Below are 21,942 nucleotides of genomic sequence, written 5' to 3'. Positions count from 1 at the left end.
AATAAGCATGAAACTTGTAATGTTTGTCATCACTGACAAACTTTAGTCCTCAGTAATCTAACTTAAAAAAATAAATAAATAAATGATGAGGGACACAGCAAAATTATGAGACAAAATCAGAGTTATTTTCCAAAATCAAGGACAGTTGAGATGTGTGATCTATACCTGACTTCTTTATCATTCATAAAAAAATATATGCTGTACATGTTGATTCTTCTCACATTCTTTATAAATATTTAGTTTTCTACTTTCCTTCACTTCCTTCATAGGTGCACCTTGGACTTCTAGAGATCTATTGTTCATTTTCTTCTGAGAATTTTCACTTGACGTTTACTGTATTCAGTTTACTCTTACTACTTCATTGCTTTCTAAAGATCCCCGATCAATGTCTCCCATAAATCATAGAAATTACCTTAATATCATCAAAGAGTTCATCTTCAAACCAAATCAAATACCTTCTTGCTGGGTGACTTCAGTTACCCAAACACAGCATTTTTGTTAATACCATTATGCTGGAGAAAATTGTAAAGTTAACCACTACAGGTTCTAATGTCCTTAATCTGATCCCTAATAATCTTGCTCCAATACCCCACCCCCACATCTCCTCATCCTTAGTTAAATCTGACCAAGTGGGACCTCCCCACCACCAAATGATGCCACCTTTAGGGGTTATACAGGACAAACCTTATTCACCTTACAGAAGAGCTAGGCAAAATTCTCAACAATCCCCGACACAGGAACCCAAATGAGAGAATTGCTGTATTCACCTGTGGCCTTTAATGTACCTAAACTGCTGCACAGAAATGTCAGTATCCACCTGCCCTTTATATACTAGCAAATTCATGTATTAATAAACTGCATTCCAAAAGAAGGGAACATTGGTAAGAAACCCCCATCCCTTTACCTCAGCACTAAACTGAAACTTGTAAGCAAAGAATTAAGAGCACTATCAGAATACATAAATTGGAGCACATGTTCAGGTTGCAACAGATGGAAAAGAAAACTACAACTCATTCTTCAGTTATGTTAGGAAACTAAGGAATAATGTTCAACAATGTACTGAGCTCATGCATGGTAATATCAGGCATTCAAATCCCAATGCTGCAGCCAATACCTTAACAGACAAACTTAGTGCTAACTTTACCCCACCTACTCACATTGTTTCCACCACTATCTATAAACATTAAATTCCCCAAAAGAACTTTGAAACAAGTTTTAGAATCCCCGCTAAAGGCTAAAAATAATACTTTCATGGGAACAGACAATATACCAGGCTGCATTCTCATCAGTTCCAAGTATGCAGCATCCGAGCCTCTACATAAACTGTTCAGTCTCAGCCTATCCACAGGGTTTGTGTCTGATGCCTGGACAACAGCCACTCTGGCTTCCCTACACAAGGGTAGCCTCTCTACACAACTGGGTAATTATAGACCTATGAGCATTGCCAGTGCATGGAATGTGTCATAATTGTCCTCATTAATAAGTGCACAGGCAAATTAACTGACCTAGATCCAATAAGCTTGGATTTGTGATGGCCAGGTCCTGTTTCCTGATCCAAGTAAGCTTCTTTGGAAAGGTTACAGAGGCTATTTACAGTGTAGCTCTTTCTCTGACCTACAGCAGCAACCTCAGACTGAGAAGATATAAGTTATGGAGATGTGGTGGTGAAGACCACCTCAGAAGGTGGAAGAAGGAGAACTCTCCCCCAAAAATGTTTATTTTTAGGTGCTTTTTACATGAAAAATTGTGTTCCTGAATTTTTTATATATATATATATATATATATATATATATATATATATATATATATATATATATATATATACACACACACACACACACGTGTGTGTGTGTGTGAATGTGTGTGTGTATAATATCTACTATATTCAATCTAGCAGGTTTTATTCAAAAATCTACAAGCAGTAGTATTTGCAGCTTGTGCATTTGATCAGATATTTTATACCCCCTTTGCAATTTTTTTCATTGCAACATTCTGGCACATTCTCTCTTATCCACACTTGTCTAAGAATATGTCATAGTTCTGTCATTTGAACTTTAATTTCTCTTTAGATTGCTTTTGTGTGATAGCATCTAAGTTACTGTACACCATCATTAAGTTAGACAGAATCTGTACATTCATTCATCTGTCTGATAACTGTGGTAGAACACTGATCTACATGGACCATTCTCAGACTCAACCCGGGAGCATTGCCTGGTTATGCCACCTGCTCAGAGTCATACAGAAGGCAAGTCGTAAGTAGAGGCTCAGGGAAACAAACTCTGGACTACAGAAATCATTTTGTTTACAGCTCATAGTCTTTGGCAGAACATTTTAAACTCTGTATTTACTGTTTATATAAAATGATGCATTGGTTAGTAATCCAATTAAAATGATGAGTATATTAATGGATTTTAACTGTTAACCTACCATCAATTTTTCCATCCCAGTTTACTGTTATACCATCTTCAAGGCTTTCATGATCGATCTGACAGGCATATCTGTTTTCATCATCCACAGTAACCTTTATTGTCTTAGTTATTTGGTAGGTTCCATCTCCATTTGGTAAAATGCCACTGGACTGAAAGGCATTTACTCTTAAATTTCCATTTTTGAACCAATCCAAAGTGATTTTGTAAGGATAAAATCCATTTGCATGACATGAAACAGATATCAATGTATGGTTATGTGATTTTCTTCCATAAACCTTCACATTTGGTATGACTGTAAAACAGGAAAACAGGTTATACAAACATGAGTCAAAAAATACAGATTTTAAAAAGAATGACTGCAGCACAATGTAATCCGTGATCCAACTGACTGATTAAATCACAACAGCATGTTTTTAATTTTTATTAATTTAACTTTATGTAACTTTGCAGACTGAAATTACACCACAACTTAAAGTATCTATTTTACTTACTTAGTTATTGACATTTTTTTACTGGGAAAGTCTGAATGGGTCATTAATAGACAATTTTCAGCAGATGCCCTGTGAGAAAAGCTCCACAGTAAGAATTCCGTAACTCATTATGTAAAACATCTGAATTGCATATACATTTCAAAATATTTACAAATGTTTTATAACACAGATAACATGTAAAGGTGCTGCATAAAGATAGAAGAAAAAAGACAAAATTTACATTTCTAGAAAGACCACTATATACGGTTGCAATAATATTACTAAAAATCACACTTTTTCATTATAATATGATGAGTATAGGTTCAGAGAGAGGGTAGCATAGCTTAGTGGAGATAGGGAAATGGTGATGGCGTGACAGGGATGATGGGGTGATAGGGGCAATAGGTGCAATATGGCTGATATTGAAAGAGTCTGTCTAGCCAGGGGTAGAACACAAATAGAGCCACAACTTTGACAGGGGGTCTTTTAAAAGATTCATAATGGAAGGAAGGAAGGTTGGTTACAGTTTTAATAAACTGTGAGCTAGAATTCCATTTGTTTTTTTGCATCTGAGTAGCAGTAGAGACCCCTTCAGACTGCTTTTTGAGGTTTATAGATGGTGAGCAATTGTTTATTATTTTTAAAAAGGGGTCTATTTTGGTAATAAGTGGGTAAAATAGAGCTCATTGCAGGATAGGCTTGGGGTTTATATATAAGGTTGTGGGGAGCTAGTTGTAGAAGGTTCGGCTGGCGGGGTAGTTCAAGCCAGTTCAAATTTTTAAGGACCTTGCAGTAATGTGAATAGTATTGTTTATTGGCAGTAAATTTAGCAACTTTGTTGTAGCATATTTCTAGTTTGGCTTTAACTGAAGCCTGCAAATTGGTAAGGATAGAGGCATCATATATAACTAAGGGAAGGAGGTAACTGGTTATGAGAGTGCTTTTAGTGGAGTTATTAATAACATTCTTATGCCTATAGAGCATGCCAGGTTTTTGGTGGGGCTGTTTTCAGCATTATCTTGAATGTGAAGTTCATATTTGAGGTTGTCATCAATTGTTACTCCAAGCAGTTTTATATGGGATGCAACTTCTACTTCTGTATTGTTAAGAGAGAAGATGTCTAAGCTAGATTTGTCCCTCAGATTTTTTTTTTTGGGGGGGGGGGGGGGTTGAGCAATAGTTAGGCATTGTGAAGTCCGTTTTCTAAGAGGTGAGGGCTTCTTTGACTGATTTGCAGGTGATGGTTGATATCAGAGGAGTATATTAGAGCCAAATCATCAGCCTGCTGTATGAGTGATGTGTACCTAAAAGAGGTGCAACGATCACTAATGAAAATGTAAGGAGAAATAGGTAAAAGCTAAGCCTTGGGGTACACCAGTGGTGACAGGGAGGTAGAGAGAGAAGGTATGTACCCACTTAACTGTTTGTTGTCTGCCTGCTAGATGCATTTTAATCCAATGAAGAGAAGGATGGGACAGGACAAGATGGAGCATTTGTTATAGGAGTTTGTTGTATGTAATAGTATCAAAGGGTTTGAAGAGATCCAGAAATATGGAAGATGTATGTTTGCCAGAGTCCCTATTTGTCCCTATTCTTGTTTTTTTTTTTTTATTTCCATAAAGGATAATTTTGCTGTTGCTGTACTATTGCCTGGGTAGAATCCATGTTGAGTACTGGTTCAAACAGGAGATGGTACAGAAAGTAGGTGTAGACACATCTTTTTCTAATATTTTTGAGAGATAGGAAAATAGTAATGGGGCAAAAGTTAGAGATTTCTAAAAAGTTTCCTCCCTTATGCATCGGGATGGCATATGCTTTTATTCTGAAATAGCTGGACCACAGACCTCTCAACCATACCGAATTCCTCAGTTTTTTACCAGTTTTGAGGTCAAAATAATGAGGTGCCACGAATTCTCGTTTACCTTTAATTTCCAAATTCTCCATTTTTGGGGGCAAATTTTTGCTGATGTCATCACGTGCAGGGGGCATGTATGATGATGTCAGCTTCGTGAACAGACTACCAGCCTGTCAGAATTTGTCTGAGGGCTGGAGGGTGTGTGTACTATCTGACTGTCTTTATTTCCGTACGGCAATGTGTACGGGTGAGAGGGGTGGACGGCTCTGTAATACAAAATAAAATAAACTTTTACTTAAAAGTCATTCTTCCAGTCTGGTCATGCATCTTCCAGTCCAGCATTCCAGTGTGGTTGCATCTGTGAGTGCTGTCTACTCTGTTCTTCTTCCTGTCTGCAGTAAGTTTACTGGTTCTTATTCACTGCTGTAAGTGTTCTTATCACTTATTAATTTGCTGCTGCCGTTTGCCATCCTGTATTGCTGCTGTAAGGAGAGTTCCGTGAAGCTGTTTGCAAGACAAGGTGTGTGAAGTCCAAGGAGAGTTTGCAAGTTCCATTCTGCTTCCAAGTTTCCAGATATGCTATGTAATGATCTTACATTTCTCAGCTGATTTTAATTAGGCAGCCGGTATTATAAATTTGGTTTGGCGCCTTTTCCTGTGTTTGCTTGCCTCTGATGAAGCTACATGGTTTTAGTAGCGAAAACGCTGTCTTTATTTAAGTTGAACATTAAACTGCGTTAAGGCTTTGGCTTTTTGGGCTAGTCTGCACTCTTTTTGTAATTTTCCAAAGTTTGCAGGTTCCGTTCTGCTTCCATGTCCAGAGTTCTATTCCATTCATAAGGAGATTACTGTTGCTCATTTTTCCAAGTCCAGAGTTTATGTTCTGCTGCTGCTCATTTAGGGGTAGGGAGGTGTGTGTGTGTGTGTGTGTGTGTGTGTGTGTGTGTGTGTGTGTGTGTGTCTGTGTGTTTGTGTAAAAAATGCCCCAGTTAGATATAACTGGTGATTAGAGTTACTCAGACTCAAACTCTGTATCATAGGTAAAAGCAGCAAAAGCCTAAATTCTCTACCTATACCACCACCACTTGTGATTGAAGGAGTTAAGTCCAAAGTTTTACAGAATGTTTGGCTCATGCTTGTGGTCTGTTCCTCTTAAAATTTGTGGTTTTCTGGCAAGTCAATGAGAACTGAATTCACTAAATAATGATAGTCCTTTAAGTTTCAGTTTTCCTAACTTTCAGGAAATGCATGGTAATACAAAACATGTTATTCTAGCAACTTTTCTAAGATTATACAAGCAATGTTTAAAACGTGCCCTGGTTTGGGGCTTTTGTCCCCCCTCCCCAATAAATTTTGGCTTTTTTTAGATTAATTGTGCTGCATGGTTCTTCAGAGGGAGAGAAGTTTAGTGCTGCTTATGCCAAGCCTGTTTTTGGTAGTTGTTACTAGTACAGCAGGTGGAATGATTGCTTTTGATGCAGAAGGCTGTGGGTTCTACTCCCACAGTATATAGATGGATTGCTGATACCGTACAGTTTTACACTTTTAAAGGGGGTGGATGTTTCAGTCTTAAGAATGTCCTCTTTGGCAGAGATACCTAGTAACAATTAACTTGTTATCAGTTTGCCATCTATTGCAATATTACTTATCATTTTATTTAAAGTAACATAGACAATTTATTCCTCAAGGGCAACAGGCACTTTATTTGTAGATGAAACAATGAAATATAAAGTTGTTTGCTAGTAGCAACCTCTTCATTAGTTACAGATTTCTTTAATGCGGAATTATTTAGATGACTTTTACTTCTGCAGAGATTGTGCATTTTTACTGACACTGGTGGATTGTAGAAGTTTGAGTAGACTTTTAAGATGGAAATGTTCTGAATTCGGCAGTTTTGTCATTATTGTTTCCTGCATTTTGTTTCATTGCTTACTGGAAAAATGTTCAAAACAATAAATTTAAAACTCACTCTAATAAGTGTGCTGTATTATACAAGGAATATAATTTAATACAATCAGGAATGTGTATCAAAGATCACATGCATGTTTCATGTGCAAGGGGCCTATGATTTGAATACAGCTCAAAAGTAATCTTTATCTGCCACTGGCCAGATGTATTTTCTTTGAATGCGAGTTTCAATGCTGTTTCAATGAATGTGAGTTTCAAGGGCAGGGAAGTTTTAATGCCAAGTCTGTTTTCATTGTGAGACTGTATTGCTTTGTTTAGCAGATGTCTATTAGTGTTTGTGCTATAAAATGTAAAATAAAAGTTCTAAATGAAATCCAAATAATCACTGTAGAAGTAAAGCAGTATGCAAATTACAGTGTTTATGGTAAATGAGGTGAAATAGTCAAGTAATGGGGCATTGAAATAGCTGCAGAAGGGAGGGCTGTGTATGGGGGGGCCCATTCAACCATGATTTTGTGAGGTGGGGAAGGGTGGCAAACTCAAAGACAGCCCCAGGCGGCACAAACTCTAGCTACCCCACTGATCAGTAGGCCATGGAGAATGACTTTTGGAGGTCCTTGCAAACTATAATATTCTTTTGCTAAGATTAGAATATTGCCTACCAGCAAATGCCCTTCTTTTACCACAAAACCCATATACTGCAAGTCACCAAAAACAAAATCCTAAGGTTCATCATCTTCTCCCTTCCCAGTGAACAGCACTGCTACACATTTAAAAAAAATGGTTAACATTTACTACAGGGTCAGGGGGACATATTTTAGTTGTCTGTTCTTCAGTTTGCATTTGAATGTTGGTATCCCACAATCCCACTGGAGTGGGTAGAGTTACATAATTATGTATGCAAATTTTATGTTAATCAGCGCACAGATTTGTATCTATTTTTCATGGGCCTTTGTGCAGATTGTTGATGTTTCCAGGCTGTGAGGTATGCTGGACCATAGGATTCTTGTATGGATCTGTTAATTAAGATTACTGGATATGATGTGTTTTTTGCTGTTACCTTGAAGTATTCAGGTAGAATGTTGACAGCAGCTGTGGAGCAAGGTTGAAGTTGGAGTAGCAGTATTTATAGTATAAATTGTTACAGGTTTTATGTCCAAGTTGCTAGAGGATACATTAGAAGTTTGTTTAGAGGACCAACAATGCACTGTATAAAGTGAGTTTTACAATTTTTAGATAATTTAAGAGGAAAGTAGTTTTGGGAGTGACAATGGTCCTTTTTTTTGATAAGGATTAAGTAGTGTGTGGGTGTAGAGGACCAGAATTTTTGGGGGTCAATTTTGTGATTAAGCTAGAGTAGGCCATAATATTGTTTCTTGTCCATATATGACTGTTTTTTTAACTTGATTATAAAGTTCCCTGTATAGCTTAAAGTTTTGGGGGATTTTCTGGCTAAGCCATTCTTGCCAGGCCTTTTGTCTGATACATGTAATAGTTTTAGTTGCGGTAGATAATCAGTGGGAGTGAGAGATTCTTACTCTTTTTTTTGTAGACAGGCTAGTCTGTTTAAAAGGTTTACAAATAAGGTATTGAACAAATTAAACGACATCAGGATATTGTTGAATGAGGTTACAGGTTTGTTTAAGTTGGCTGGTATTAGGGTGGTGAGTAGCAATTCTATGTCAGTATGCAGAAGATGGTCATTTTGGAAGTTATGTCAAGAAACAGCATATTTACTGGGGTCTGAGCCTATAATCCATTCAAAAATAGTACCCATATTATTCTTGTCATAGTATGTGGTAGGTTATGTGATTAGTTGAGGCATACCAAATAGATTTATGCAGGATGAGGGGCTGCCGGTGGTTACATTTTGCTAGTTAATATTGATATCTCCCAGCATGATTTTTTTTCATAAGTAATACTACAAGACATGCAGGGGAGAAATTTTTCAGGGCTGGGTATTTTATTACCAGGTGGGATGGAGTATAATATATCCGTCCCTGACAAAGATACCATAATGGTTAAGGTCTTTGCCTCTCATGTACAAGGTACAAGATTTGGTCCTGACTTCTAGCCAATGCCTGAGTGTAATTTGCATGTTGTCTCTCTGAGGTTTCTCTGACCTCCCAAAAGATATGTTGAGTGTTTCCACCCCAAAATTCAAAAAAGAAAAGTGCTGTAAACAGCATCACAGACTCTAGATGGTGCCTAGAGTTGTACAGAGCAACTACTCTGGGCATCAGCTGTAGTGCACAGTATCATCTTGACAGGAAAACATAGATTACAGACTGTGTGCCATGGGATGGCTAGCCACCTGACAGTGTAAAATTTGGCTCTAGGTGATTTGATCATGTTGACTAATATGTCACCAAAAATGGGCATGGATATTTGCTGCTGATAAGTGAGGTGAGTTGAGGAGACAGCCTGCCCTAAACCTGCTGGTGTCTTGTTGCCCAGCTTGGGTTACCTGAGGTAGCCCTGTTTCTGGACATAAAATCAATCAACCTGCCAAACACAAAGAATGAATTGCCACACTAAATGCTTACTGACAGGATGCATGGAAGTGGATGACATGATGTTAAGGAGGAGGCTGGCTAGACATTCTATGTATCCAGGAGACAAGATGGAAGGGCACTGCAGCAAAGACCACTTGGCTTGACATCTATAGTCCACTACTCGAGAGGGGGATACACTAGAAATGGTGTGTGAATTATGGTAAGTGAGAGTCTTCAGAAGACAGTGAATCAGAATTAGTGCTAGACTCATGGTAATCCAACTTCGGTGTAAGGATAGGGTGTTATTCATAATCTCAGCCTGTGGCTCACAGTAGGGTTGTAACAGGGAGGAAGAGTGCATTTAGACAGCAGTTGTAGGACCTATTAGATAAAACAGGGCAACATGAGTCAGTGTTGATAATGTGAGACATGAATGCACATATACTGGGACACACAGGACATGATGAGGACTGTCTGGGTTCACATGGGTGAGGCAACAGGAATAAAGGACAGGCCATTCTAGACTTCTGTCTGGGAAATGGCTTGATGGTGGCCAACACACAGTTCAGCAAGATAGACCGACAGTCATAAGATCACATAAAAGAGTGACCAACATGCAACTCAGGTAGACTTTATCTTAGTAAGGAAAGGTCACTAAGGTAGAAAAAGTGACTGCAAAGTTATCCACAGTGAAACAGTCATCCCACAGTATGAACAACAGGTTGCCACTGTCAGCTGCAAGCAGTGGTCAGGGAAGACTCTAAGATCAACAGAAACTAGGTTAAAGACCTGGACATTGGCTGGAGAGAAAGCATAAGAGTTCAAGGATATACTCAAGGCTCTAGCACATCAGTAAGAAGAGAAGAGAATAAAAGAGGAGCTGAAGAAGAATGGCAGTGCATCAAAACAGCATGTGTGAAGACTATATATCTGATATGTGGCCAAGCCACGTGTGGAAATAAAGTACATAAGGAAAGCCGGTGGTAGAATGCAGAAGTCCAGGAAGTCATCAAAAGAAAGGAGTGCTGGAAAAAGTAGGAGATAGAAAAGATGGGTCAGGCAAAGAAGGAAAACTGCTGGCACACCAGAGTTGATGCCCAGAGCAGTAACAATAGCAAAGAGCAAGGCATCGGTGGCACTCTACCAGCTTCTGGAAAGTGGCTCATTAGATAGCACAAAGAAACTCTATCAGGTTGTAAGACAAATGCAGAAAGATAAAGAAGATACTCATCAGACACCCTTATAAGGGATGCCAGTAACAACATGCTCATCAGTCAGTACATCAAGTATGGATGGAAGGTGTACATCCAACAGTTTCTGAATGAAGAAAAAGCCACAGAAATTGTACTGCCCCAGACAAGGCCTGTGATGAAAAAAGAGGAGCTCAACCTAGAAAAAATAAGACAGCACTCAGGAAAATGAAGTCGGAGATAGCAGCATGCTCAGTTGAGGTCACAGAAGATATGATAAAGATGGTAGGTGAGATGGGAAAAATGGCTCCTTAGGGAACTCACAGCAGTATGGAGAGAAAGATGCATCCCAGATGCCTGGAGAATAAGCATACTACTGCCAGTGTACAAGAACAAAGTGGACTTTCATTACTGGGGACAGTATAGAGGTAACAAACCCCTGTCACACAGCATAAAAGTTTTGGAGTGGGTAACTGATAAATGAAAACAAACAGTAGAAAGATGGAAGATGAGCAGTTTGATTCAGATCTGGATACAGCACAACTGACCAATGTTTGCAGTGAGACAGTTAGCTGAAAAAAGCTAGAGATAAGGAAAGAGTTCAACTGGGCATTTCTAGACCTGAAGAAACCATATTACAAGTTTCCAAGAAAGCTGATTTGGGCAGTCCTGCAATGGTTCAAAGTTCCAGAAACATTGGTAGAATTAGTGCAGGCTATGTACAAGGACCTAGTAACACAAGTACAAACAGTGTTCAGACTCACAGAAGGGTTCCCAGTGGGTGTGGGTATGCATCAGGGTTCATCTCTAAGCCTACAGCTGTAGATATAGGTGATGGACTACATTAGCAAACATGTTTGTGGGTACAAATCATCAAAGCTGTTGTCTGCAGATGATATGGCATTATATGCAAGCTCTGAACAAGAACTTCAGCAGATGATGAAGGAATGTAATGCAAAACTGAAGGCACAAAGGATGAAACTGAACACAGAGAAGACAGTTATAATGGCAGCAAATGGAGGAATCAGGAGGAGCTGAGAATATAGATACAAGGAAAATTAGTGGAATAGGATTAACAGCTTCAAATATCTGGGAGGGATGGTTGAAGAGAAGGTAAGTCTGAATGAGGAAGTCAAAGCTAGAATCATTTGGGGCTGCAGCCAATTGGCTGAGAGTATCAGGGGTAGTGTGTGACAGCAGAATGCCAATGAAGCTGAAATGTATGGTGTAGAAAGCAATGATGCTGCAAGTGCTACTGTATGGTACAGAAACCTGGGTAGTGAAGGCAGAGCAATTGAAGAAGCTAGAGGCAATGGAGATGAAGTGTTTGAGACATATGGTAGGATGCAAACTGTGGGACAGACAAAGAAATGAGGACATCAGAGCAGAAACCCAAGTAGCTCCCACTGCAGAGAAGTTCCTAGAGAACAAATTACTTTGGTTCAGGCACATCTCACAAAGCAGAAGACAATCTGGTGAAGATGAGTTGGGATAGACAGGAAGAAGGCAAGAGGAATCGAGGGTGTCCAGCAAAAAGAGATGGATGTTTTGTGTGACAGAAGACCTGCGACAGACATGACTGATGAAGAATGTAGGAGAGTGGCATTGAATCAAGAGGTATGGTGACAGTTGACGTCATTCCACTCCCATGTAGAAAAATGGGAAAAAGGGGGTTGTTAATGAAGATGGTGATGATTATGTAGTGTGTAATAATACTGAGTGTTATTTTAAAGTTTAGTTTTAAAAGTGTAATGAAGATTTCAGCTTTGTGAAATTTGGGGAGGTGGTTAAAATAAGGAATGAGGTTGTAGAAGCTGTGGTACAGTAAAGCTACTTCATCTCATTTTTTATGGGGTAGGTCAGTTCTAATAATGTTATAGCCTGGAAATAGCACTTCTGTATCATTTATATTGGGTTTACGCAGTATTTCAATGATGGCTAAGATATCTGAGGGTATAGTATGATATCTAGGCAAAAAGGTCAGTAATTTTATTGCAACTGTCCAGATTTTTGTAGAATGTCCAGATTTTTGCCTCACATATTTGGTCTGTTCCTCATAAAATTTATAGTTTTCTGGCAAATCACTGAGGATTAAAATGACTAAATAATAACATACATTTGAACTTCACCCTTCATATCCTTCAGAAAATGCATACAAACAAATCATTTTATTCTAGCAACTTTCTAAGATTATAAGAACAATATTTAATCTCTGTCCCAATTTTTGGGCCTTTGTCCCCCATTTCTTTAGGCTTTTTCCAGATCTCTTAACAAAGAGTTTGAGTAATATGATTACAAATGCTACAAAGATTTAAGTGTTAATAAAATATTGCATGCAATATGCAAGTACTCACAGTTTTTCTATAAAGCCAAGTACTTACTTTATTTCAAAGGTAGCATGACCTCAGAGTTAACACATTTAGAACCTGAAGAAGCAGTTCCCCCATAAGAAAGAATTTAAAGTCCACTATTAGATTTTTCACATCTTGAAAGGTCAACATTTCAAAATTATGTTTGAATACATGGCTTTGACTCTACAAACTCATACTGGTATATCTACAGATGGCCAAGTAGGAAAAGAGCATGAGTTGCCTGAAGCACAAAATACTAAAAAACAGAATAACAGCTGTTGTTTTCTATGGAAAATTGCTGGCAGTGTGATTTCTAAGTGTGCTTCACCAGAAATTAATTTGCTTTGGGATATTTGAGTTGGTGCCTTCATAGAGTTAGTACATACAAGTTTGTCGGGTATGCGGACAATTGCTGCCACATCAGGGGGTGCAGGGTAGACAGCCCACTGCAGAAAACACTTACAGTTTATTTTTTCACCATTTTCACTTTCACAGATTTATGAGGACATTGGAAAACACAATACTGACTTAGTTATATGTGACCATAACTTACCAGGATTTCTTTACCACACTGAAACGTACTTAAAGCAACAATTATTGAAAAAGATGGTACTGAGGAGATGGTTCAGTGAAAAGAAAAAAAAACAGGATTCAGACTTTAGATTGCATGACATTTCCCTCCAATGACAATTAATCAGGGATTCATTCCTGAACTGTAATTCAGTTGCAGAGATATATGGCTGTGGCAAATTCACTGTGGGTGCACTGCAGCATGCAGCACCATGATAGCAGCTGGAATAACAATGTGCGGAGGGTGGGGGGAGAGCAATGTCATGGCTCCAAGGACACTAAGGACAGCAGGCATGATGACAAACACCAACAAAATGATGTCAGTAGGCATATCAGATACATAAAAATACAGTGTCCAATGGACAGTGATTTTATTAATATGTTAGGGAAAGTGATGGGTTACGTGTTTGGCATTGAGTATGTGCTTATGTAACTATAACTGGTACAGGTGAGCAACAGCATGACAGAAATCCTCTGCATTGCTGTAATTACTTTTATACTCCTGTATGCATGCAGGTCACAATGCCTAGAAACAATGGTTTTCTTTCAGGGAGTGACAGGCATTCCTTTGAGCATGGATTCTCTGTGGGCAACCATCACATTTTATTCTTGCTGCAGCAGTTTAAGAAATTCATGGAGATATAACGTAGTAAGCCATCCTAGTAAACATCTTCAGCTACTGTTATCAGCGCCTGTTGTATTTATTGTTCATCTGTGGAAAATCCAGGTCAGACAAGTCACACATATTCTATACCCCCACAGATTGTTATTCCAGCTGCAGGCATGATGGTGCATGTTACTCTTTGCCTACACTGAATCTGCTAAAGCCATATGAAATGCAACTCAGACATCTGTCCCCTACAAACTGTACCCACAGGGAAGTGTCCGAACACCTTTAAGCCCAAATCTGGAAAAAAAAATCTATTATTAATTCAAATCCGCAAGAACTATCATGTCAAAATTCATGAATCACAAGGACAGATATTACAAACCCAGTGCTATGATTGTCCCAAATTAGCTCCATAATCTCATGTTATACAGAACATATGAAAAATGTCCATGAGTTAAGTGTAAAGAAAGGACATGTGATACTATGGATTTGACCCCGGGGATCACGTCAGTCACCCTGCTAGACAGGGGTCCAGGGAAGTAAATAGTGTGGGAAGAAATAGCCAGGGAATTGTTATGGCTAGGCTTGTATAGACCCTAGGGCTGATAGCCTAGTACCAACCTATGAACCTATGACTACAAATGCCAAAGACATAGAAGTAATGGTAAAAAAAACTGTCAAATCAGTAACACACATACCATAGGTGCAACTCCAAAGATGCAATGATATCACATATAGTTTCAGACAGAGTGTGGAATAAAGTTGTTTGACATTTATTTCAGTTAAGAACAGCCAGAATCTCATATGATTATTGTTCTAAGTATCCTAAGATCATCAGGCTAAAATACGCCTCTTCACCAGCTATATTGTGTATGGTATTCCTGATATAAGCTTTGCAAATGATACAGAAGTCAAGAATTTCAAGTTTTTTTCCTTTTCTTAATAATGGAAATTCCAGCATATTACAGTTTTACTATGAAGTTCTTCATGAAATGGTCAAGAGTTAACACAAATAATTAAACAGTGAAGAACATTAGTGAGTTAAATGTGTTGCCAGCTCAAAGCAGGGCTGCTGTCTTATACTTCTCAGACACAGAAACACCGCACTTCTACCCAAAGGACTTCTGCCTTTATGATTGCTAATGGGAGTCACCCAGAAGGAATACCAAATGCTCAAACTGCATAGCAAGTTGTTCAGCAGAAATACTTGTGTAGCACATCAACTAAGACATCATTTCCCTACAGAAATATATCTATATCTGTGTGTTTCTGTGATACAGTGGAACAACTGCAGCAGGGCTTGATATGCAGAAATGTGAACATTGGCTCTAGATAATGTGACACACCCCAACCCCATGTGCAAAATGGGAAAAAGGGTGGTGTGGATGGCTAAATATATATACATATCTATATATACACATATAGATACTTTAAATTGTAAAGGGGTGACAAGCCATATACAGCTCCCCCACTGCAAATTAAGTATAAATCAGACTTTCAGGCTGTGTTAATATAGTTATGATCTTATGCCCCATGTACTTGTCTTTGTAAGAAAACTAAAATATTGATATTTGTTGAGAAATAAATTTAAAAGACATCCGCAGTAAGGACATTTTGACATTATTACAATAAATTAACATTCAGAAAGTAAAAATGTACATTGTATCTTCACTATATTTGCAAAAAAATAAAAAATAGGCATTATGATTACTTGATTACGTTTAGCCATTTGGACTCACAGTTTGCGATAATGAGATTGGTCACATTTAAATATGCCCATCTGATAGGGTATACCTATTCTGACTGAATAGTTAACATAAATTGCCTTCAAATGAGATGGGGTAATAATTTATTCACACATATCCAACCACACACACATACAGATACATACATACACAGAAACACACAATGACACTGCCCTTGCCATGCTAGATCAATGACTGTAACTGCAATCAAATGAAAGCAGGAGTCAGATACTTTCATCCACAGACTGCCTCCAAACATATCAATTATAGTCACCTAACAGATGAATGTGATATTGAAAAAAGATGACCATATTAATGTGTTTCAGCTTCTTTTACCTGAGCACACATTAGTCCTTAACAAGCTAGTTCAATGACCTCTGAGAGCATTCCAGTTGTTGCACATGCCTAGTCAGGTGCATACAAAAAGGAACAGTATACTAAATGATTGGCATAATGAGGGCTGACTGCAGCAGTACAATGACATCTCCAGACCTGGATGCCATTCCCTTGCTTATAAGTTGTAAGTAAGTTATAAGTGTTTAGACACATGATGGTGAAAGGCCAAGTAATTGTCCATATATGTTCTCAAGTCCTTAACTACTAGGTCTACTCTTTGAGAGTATTGTTTATAAGATACTTTCCAAGGGTAGTTGACTTTTGAAAGGGCACTATTATACATTTTGGGCATTCAGGCTTACACCATGGTTCTGGCACTAATTATGAGTTTATGATAAGCCCAAGGGAGGATATATGTGTCCTTGAGGGATTCTATGATTCCATAGAGCTTGCAGTCATTTGCAAAGTTGGTCAATCAGAGGTGTTTGATGTTAGATTTGACTTCCAAAATGTAGATGCCAAAAAGTAGCAGCCTCAGCACTGGCCATTAACTGACTCCACTAGTGACTTTTTTGTTGCACTAGGGTCCCTTAGCCTAACTTCCTATGTCCTACCTGTTAGCTAGTTGGTTAGCCAAAAAGAATCATGAGTTTGTCTACAATAAACCAATAACCAAATGGGGAATAGTGTCAAATGCCTTGGCCAGGTCAAGAAAGGCAGCGTGTATCATTTTACCCTCATTCATAGTTTTGGTGAACTTCTCGAAAAAGTCCACCAAAGTGAGTAGGCACAATCTGCCTTTGATAAAACCAACCTGTGCTGGATCCAGCATCTGATGGTTTCCTATATAATATCCATGGTAATTCTTTCCATGTCTTTATATATGAGACTTGTCAGACTTTTGGGTCTGTAAATATTCAGGTCAGTTAATTATCCAGCCTTGTACAGGGGGACAATTCTTACAGACCTCCATTTGGTAAGCACAAAGTCAGTTAGGAGGCTAAGGTGAACAGTGCTTTTAGAGGACTTGATAAATCATGTTTCATGCTATTCAGAAGACATCCTGGGATATTATCAAGGCCCATAGATGCAGTGTTTTTTGCCTAAAAGAGTGCATTGAGGACTTGTTCATTAGTGATAGCTGGGGAGTTATATTTAAGCATATCCCTTCAGAAGTGTTGGGGGAGTAACGGGGAAATTTAGAGATAAATGTATCAGCCAGTAGGTTTTCTATATTCTCCAGCTCTGTACAGGTATCTCCATTTACAATTAGTTCAGCACACTATTGTGCATTTTCTTTGAGGTTATAGACATAGCTGCATAAGACTTTGTGGTTGCCCTTTGCTGTGAGGCTATCTTCCACAAATTTGGTTTTGGTGGACTTGATATCACTCCTGAGTTGCTTATTTTGTTTTAAAAAGGGGTGTCTTGCCTTGCTACGTATTATATTTTATAGTTTTGGCCATTTTCCCCCTCTTGTTATACAAGTTGCTGATACTGGGATTATACCAGGATAGCTTCTTCATTGAGTTAGTCCTGTGCTTATTCTGAGTGGGTAGACTTGCCTCAGTGCAGCTGTTTACCTGATGATATAAGGTTTCTGTGAGTAATTCCACATAGCCAGTGGAATTAATGTAGTTTGAAGGGCTTGGAATTTTGCCAGCATATCACTCAGTAGTAGAAGGTTTGCTTTGGAATAATTCCTAAATGTTTGAGGGTTAGATGGAGTCACAGGTCTTAGTTTATTTTCAAAGGAGATGACTTTTAGGTCCGGCCTGACAAATAAGGATGTTAAACATAGGTGGATGAAAGGTTCTGGCATGTTTGCAAGGATCAAGTCAAGGAATGTTAATAGCCCTATGGCTGTATGGACAAGCTGTTGTAGAACATTTGTGATGACAAAGATCAGGAATCCCTGGGCATATAAATAGAAGTTGTGCATCTTTGCCAGTCTATAGCAGTACATTTAAAGTTGACCAGGAATACAGAGTTGTGTTCAATGCAAAGTGACTCCATTTCATCTGGCTATGTAGTATGGGTTTCCTGGGTCATAGAGGTGGGACCTATAGCTTGCAATGATATGGTATGGGACTTTGCTTATGGTAAATAGGACATGGAGAAGCCCAACAGAGCCATACTGCTTGACCAGTCTTGAGGTGTGATTGCATTTGATGAATACTGTGACACCTCACCTATTTGCCCTTTACTGTGAGACAGATGGTCTAAATGTGTGGAAGGCATTTTAGCCTTGCACTTCTGGGGTGCTCTCCATGGCTTTAAACCATGTCTCTGTAACTAAACATATGTCTTCTTTCTCTGGCATGAGGAGATATTGCAGGGAGTAGGGTTTGCTTAGACTCCTAGCACTGAGCAGTAAACTTTATCTTATTCTGGTTTGGTTTTCCTTTGTTGAGAGTTTTATTAGGTTGGAAATACATAAAAAAGGTACTATGGAGGTGGGCAAAGTTTTAATTAACATTTTTTTAAAAGGCCTTTATTGAATTATCACTTGTGATATAGGAAACTTACATTTATATAAAAGAAAGTAAACCATATTAAAATGTTCACAGTTACAAGCATTATATACACATATTATTCTGCACATTATAATCAATCCAACATTACATAAATATGGTCAATTCCTGCCTGCCTTACCTTAACCCTCATTCCTCCTCCAAAGCTTTTTCTATATGTACTTTTCCCAAAATTTCCATTTTTTTCTATGAAATTTGCTCCTACCATTTTCTAAAGATCCCACATCCAGTTCTTCTTTCTCTGTTTCAGTATTCATTACTTCAAATACAGTTGGTTTAGACTCTGAGTTCCATTTTCTAGTAATTGCTTTTTTGGCATCCACCAAAATTAAACTTAACATGGCCTTAATGTAGCTAGGCAATTCTGACCCTGTGCCCAAGCTCAAAAAAATAATTTTCTCAGTTATACCCACTTGCTCTCCCAGTGTTTCTGACAGAGTACTCTTTGGGGATTTTTTTTTTTAAATCTACAAATGTATAGCACTCCACAAGTATATGTTCCCAGTTACCTCTTTCTTCCTCATCACACCTCCATTTGCCACCTACCTGAGGAAATATTCTTTGGAGTCTGTTTGGGGTATAAAAATACCTATGCAAATACTTCCAAACAGAAATCCTAAATCTTCTAGACTTTGCTGCATATTTGGGAACCATGCTAATCTAATTTCTCTTCTCAATCCTTTCTAACCTCCTCTGACTCCTATAGTTATCATGCAGTATTTTATATGCCCTACTAATTATCCCTTTTTTAACAACAGTTTCTGTTCTAGGTTCAACTAAAAACTCTTAACAGTGCAGCTCTTTCACTTAGGATTCCCTTATCCTTTTCTCCTGGCCTATTTTCTGATACCAATCCCTGATAGGTAGGGCAGTCTCTAGCCTACAGTCCAAATATTTTATTGGCTTCTTCCCATTCTATTACATTTCCATCTCTAATTATTTGTTCTCAATACCTTTGTTCCTTTGCCAGTTTCCTCCAGTAAATTCCAGCACCCTCTTGCGTATTGTCTACCCCTAATTGCAGACATCCCTATTGGCAGAATACGCTTTCTCCATTCCCATGTTGGCTTAGTTCTTAAATACGTTCTGCTGTTTTATGAATATAATGTTCTGTGTGCTTGTTTTTAATCTCCATAAGGATCTGCATCCAGAATCCCATTCTTTCCTTATTTCTTGAATTTTCCATCTGCTTTATCATCATCCCTTTCGACTCTGAATTTTAACTTTCAACTTGTCTTATATTTAAGATCTTTAACTGTGTAGCTCAGTATCCGCGGTGGTGGTGCTGCGGTAGCGTTGTTGCCTCACAGCAAGACGCTGTCCGGTTCGATTCTCAGCTAGAGTGTCTTCTGCATGAGACATGCGTGAATGGGCATGCCTTCGTTGAAGGTTGTGCATCAGGGCTGGCAACTCGGCACGTAAAAATCAACTGCCAATCATTAGCGGACCGGAGTTCCGCTGTGGTGACCCCTAACCGGGAAAAAGCCGAAAGAAGACTAACTGTGTAGCTCTAAAATATCCCTTCAAATCAGGTAATCCTAAACCACATTGCACAATTAGAAGTATCAGCTTATCCCTCTTGACTCTTGCCCTCTTCCCCTCCCAGATTAAGTTCTTACTAACTACAACAACTTTCTGGTTGATAAAAATATGCCTGACTTGTGTAAAAAAAATATAGGGGTTAAAACATTTTTACTGCTTCTATCTTGCAATCCATATCCAGAGACAAGAGCTTCTAGTTTCTCTGTTTTTATATTATCTTTTGTTTAATCTCTTCCCATATATCCTTTATTACCATAATAGAACGCTTTTACGCCTAAATATTTCATTTTATCGTGTCCCCATAAAGATGGGTATTGCTGAACAAATTCATGTATGGGTACGTAGTTTACAGCTATAGTGTTTGTTTTATCTTCATTAATTTTATATCCCCCAAAAAACTGAACTGGTCTCAGAATGTTCTGCCACACTGAAATGTCATTTTCTAGTTTATCAGGTGCAAAATAAATCTGCAAATAAAGCCAACTTTTCTTGATTTCAATAGCAATTATATCCTTGAATTTCTGAGTCTCTTATTTTCTTTGCCAATGGTTCTAAATATAAGGCAAATAAGGGGAAAAGGACACCCATGCCTGGTTCCTCTTTTCTGGCACAATGTATCAGTGAGGAATCCTCCTACTTAACCTTATTTTTTTATTAGGGAATTCAAATGCTTCCACTGCCCTACTCATGAAAGCCCAGCTTACTTTGTTAAATGCTTTCTCTGGATCAAGACTCAAGAACAGCAAAGGTATTTTCTTGTATTTTACCTTTCTCTGGATCATCATTGTTCTATTAATGTTGTCAAATGTTTTCCTACCCTCCATAAGACCACACTGATCCATATCTATCAATTTTGGTAACACATTTTCCATTCTTTTAGACATTATAGACATAAATACTTTATAATCATGGTTTAAAATTTAAAGGGGCCTATATGAAGCTGTGTCTGATGCGTCTTTACTGTTTTAGGGTATTACGGCTATTACAGCCAACACAGCTTTTTCCAGGATGTTGATGCCTCTCCTCCTTTTAAAATGCTGTAAAGCAAAACCATCTAGATCTTTATCATTTTCTTCCCTTCTAGTTTTCAAACTTCCACTGGAATATCATCTATTCCTGGAAACTTTCCTGCAGACTGGTTATTTATCACTTTTTTTATTTTATCTCCTCCTATCTTGCTAGTTGCTCAGCCTCACCTACCTCTAACTTTGGCATATTTAAGTCTTCCATTAATATTGTTATGTGTGTTTTTTCTTGATTTCCACATTTCTCTGCTTTATACAATTTTTTGTAAAATTTCAGAAATATTTCCAATACATCTACAAGATGTCTTGTTATTTTTCTTGTTATAACATCCCTAAGTATGGCAACAACCTTTTTCTACTTTCTGTTGCCTAATTTATTATTAAAACAGTTGCTTAAAAACAATATTTCTAAACTCATGCATATTATCAAGGTAGTCCCTTATCTTCTCTTTAGCACTCTGCAGTTGCATCTCTTCTTGTTCTGTGAGATTCCCCTAATTCTGCAATACTTTAACCTTTTTCAGCTCCTCTAAATAATTCTTGTTACTTCCTAACCATATTTCTCTTTCCTTTACTTCTAAGATATTTTTAAACTCTTTTTTCTTTTTACCCCACTCACTAGCTATGACTTCTGAAAAAATGTCAGTGTTCCCTAATAACTACTGAATAATTTCCACCACTGATTCCTTAAATTCCTCTCTTTTTAACAGGTAGGTTGGGAACTACAAGTGTCTCATTTCTGCTTTATTACCCTGCCTTTTTATCTTAATTATTATTGGTGCATGATCTGAAATAGCTACTGGATGTATTTCAAAGCTCTCAATTAAAAGCACGTGGTCCTGTGAAATATAATTTCTGTCTAGTCGAGCCCAGTTATTGCAC

At 38.1% G+C, this 21,942-nt stretch overlaps 1 protein-coding gene across 2 annotated transcripts in view; it reads right to left on the bottom strand.

Moving 5' to 3' along the window:
* The window catches only part of LOC122797624 (class I histocompatibility antigen, F10 alpha chain-like), a 609,100-nt gene that overhangs the window by 214,856 nt on the left and 372,302 nt on the right, over positions 1 to 21,942 (bottom strand). For both annotated transcript variants that reach the window (XM_044066180.1, XM_044066172.1), the window contains exon 4: positions 2,428 to 2,721. In XM_044066180.1, coding sequence (XP_043922115.1) covers positions 2,428 to 2,721 — 294 coding nt within the window. The remainder of the gene's footprint in view (positions 1 to 2,427; positions 2,722 to 21,942) is intronic.

This window comes from Protopterus annectens, chromosome 1.part0 (genome assembly GCF_019279795.1).
Source record: "Protopterus annectens isolate FY-2018-M chromosome 1.part0, PAN1.0, whole genome shotgun sequence".
NCBI classification, from domain to species: domain Eukaryota; kingdom Metazoa; phylum Chordata; order Ceratodontiformes; family Protopteridae; genus Protopterus; species Protopterus annectens.
The sequence above is the reverse complement of the archived record's forward strand: the minus strand, read 5'-3'. Positions and strand labels throughout refer to the sequence as shown.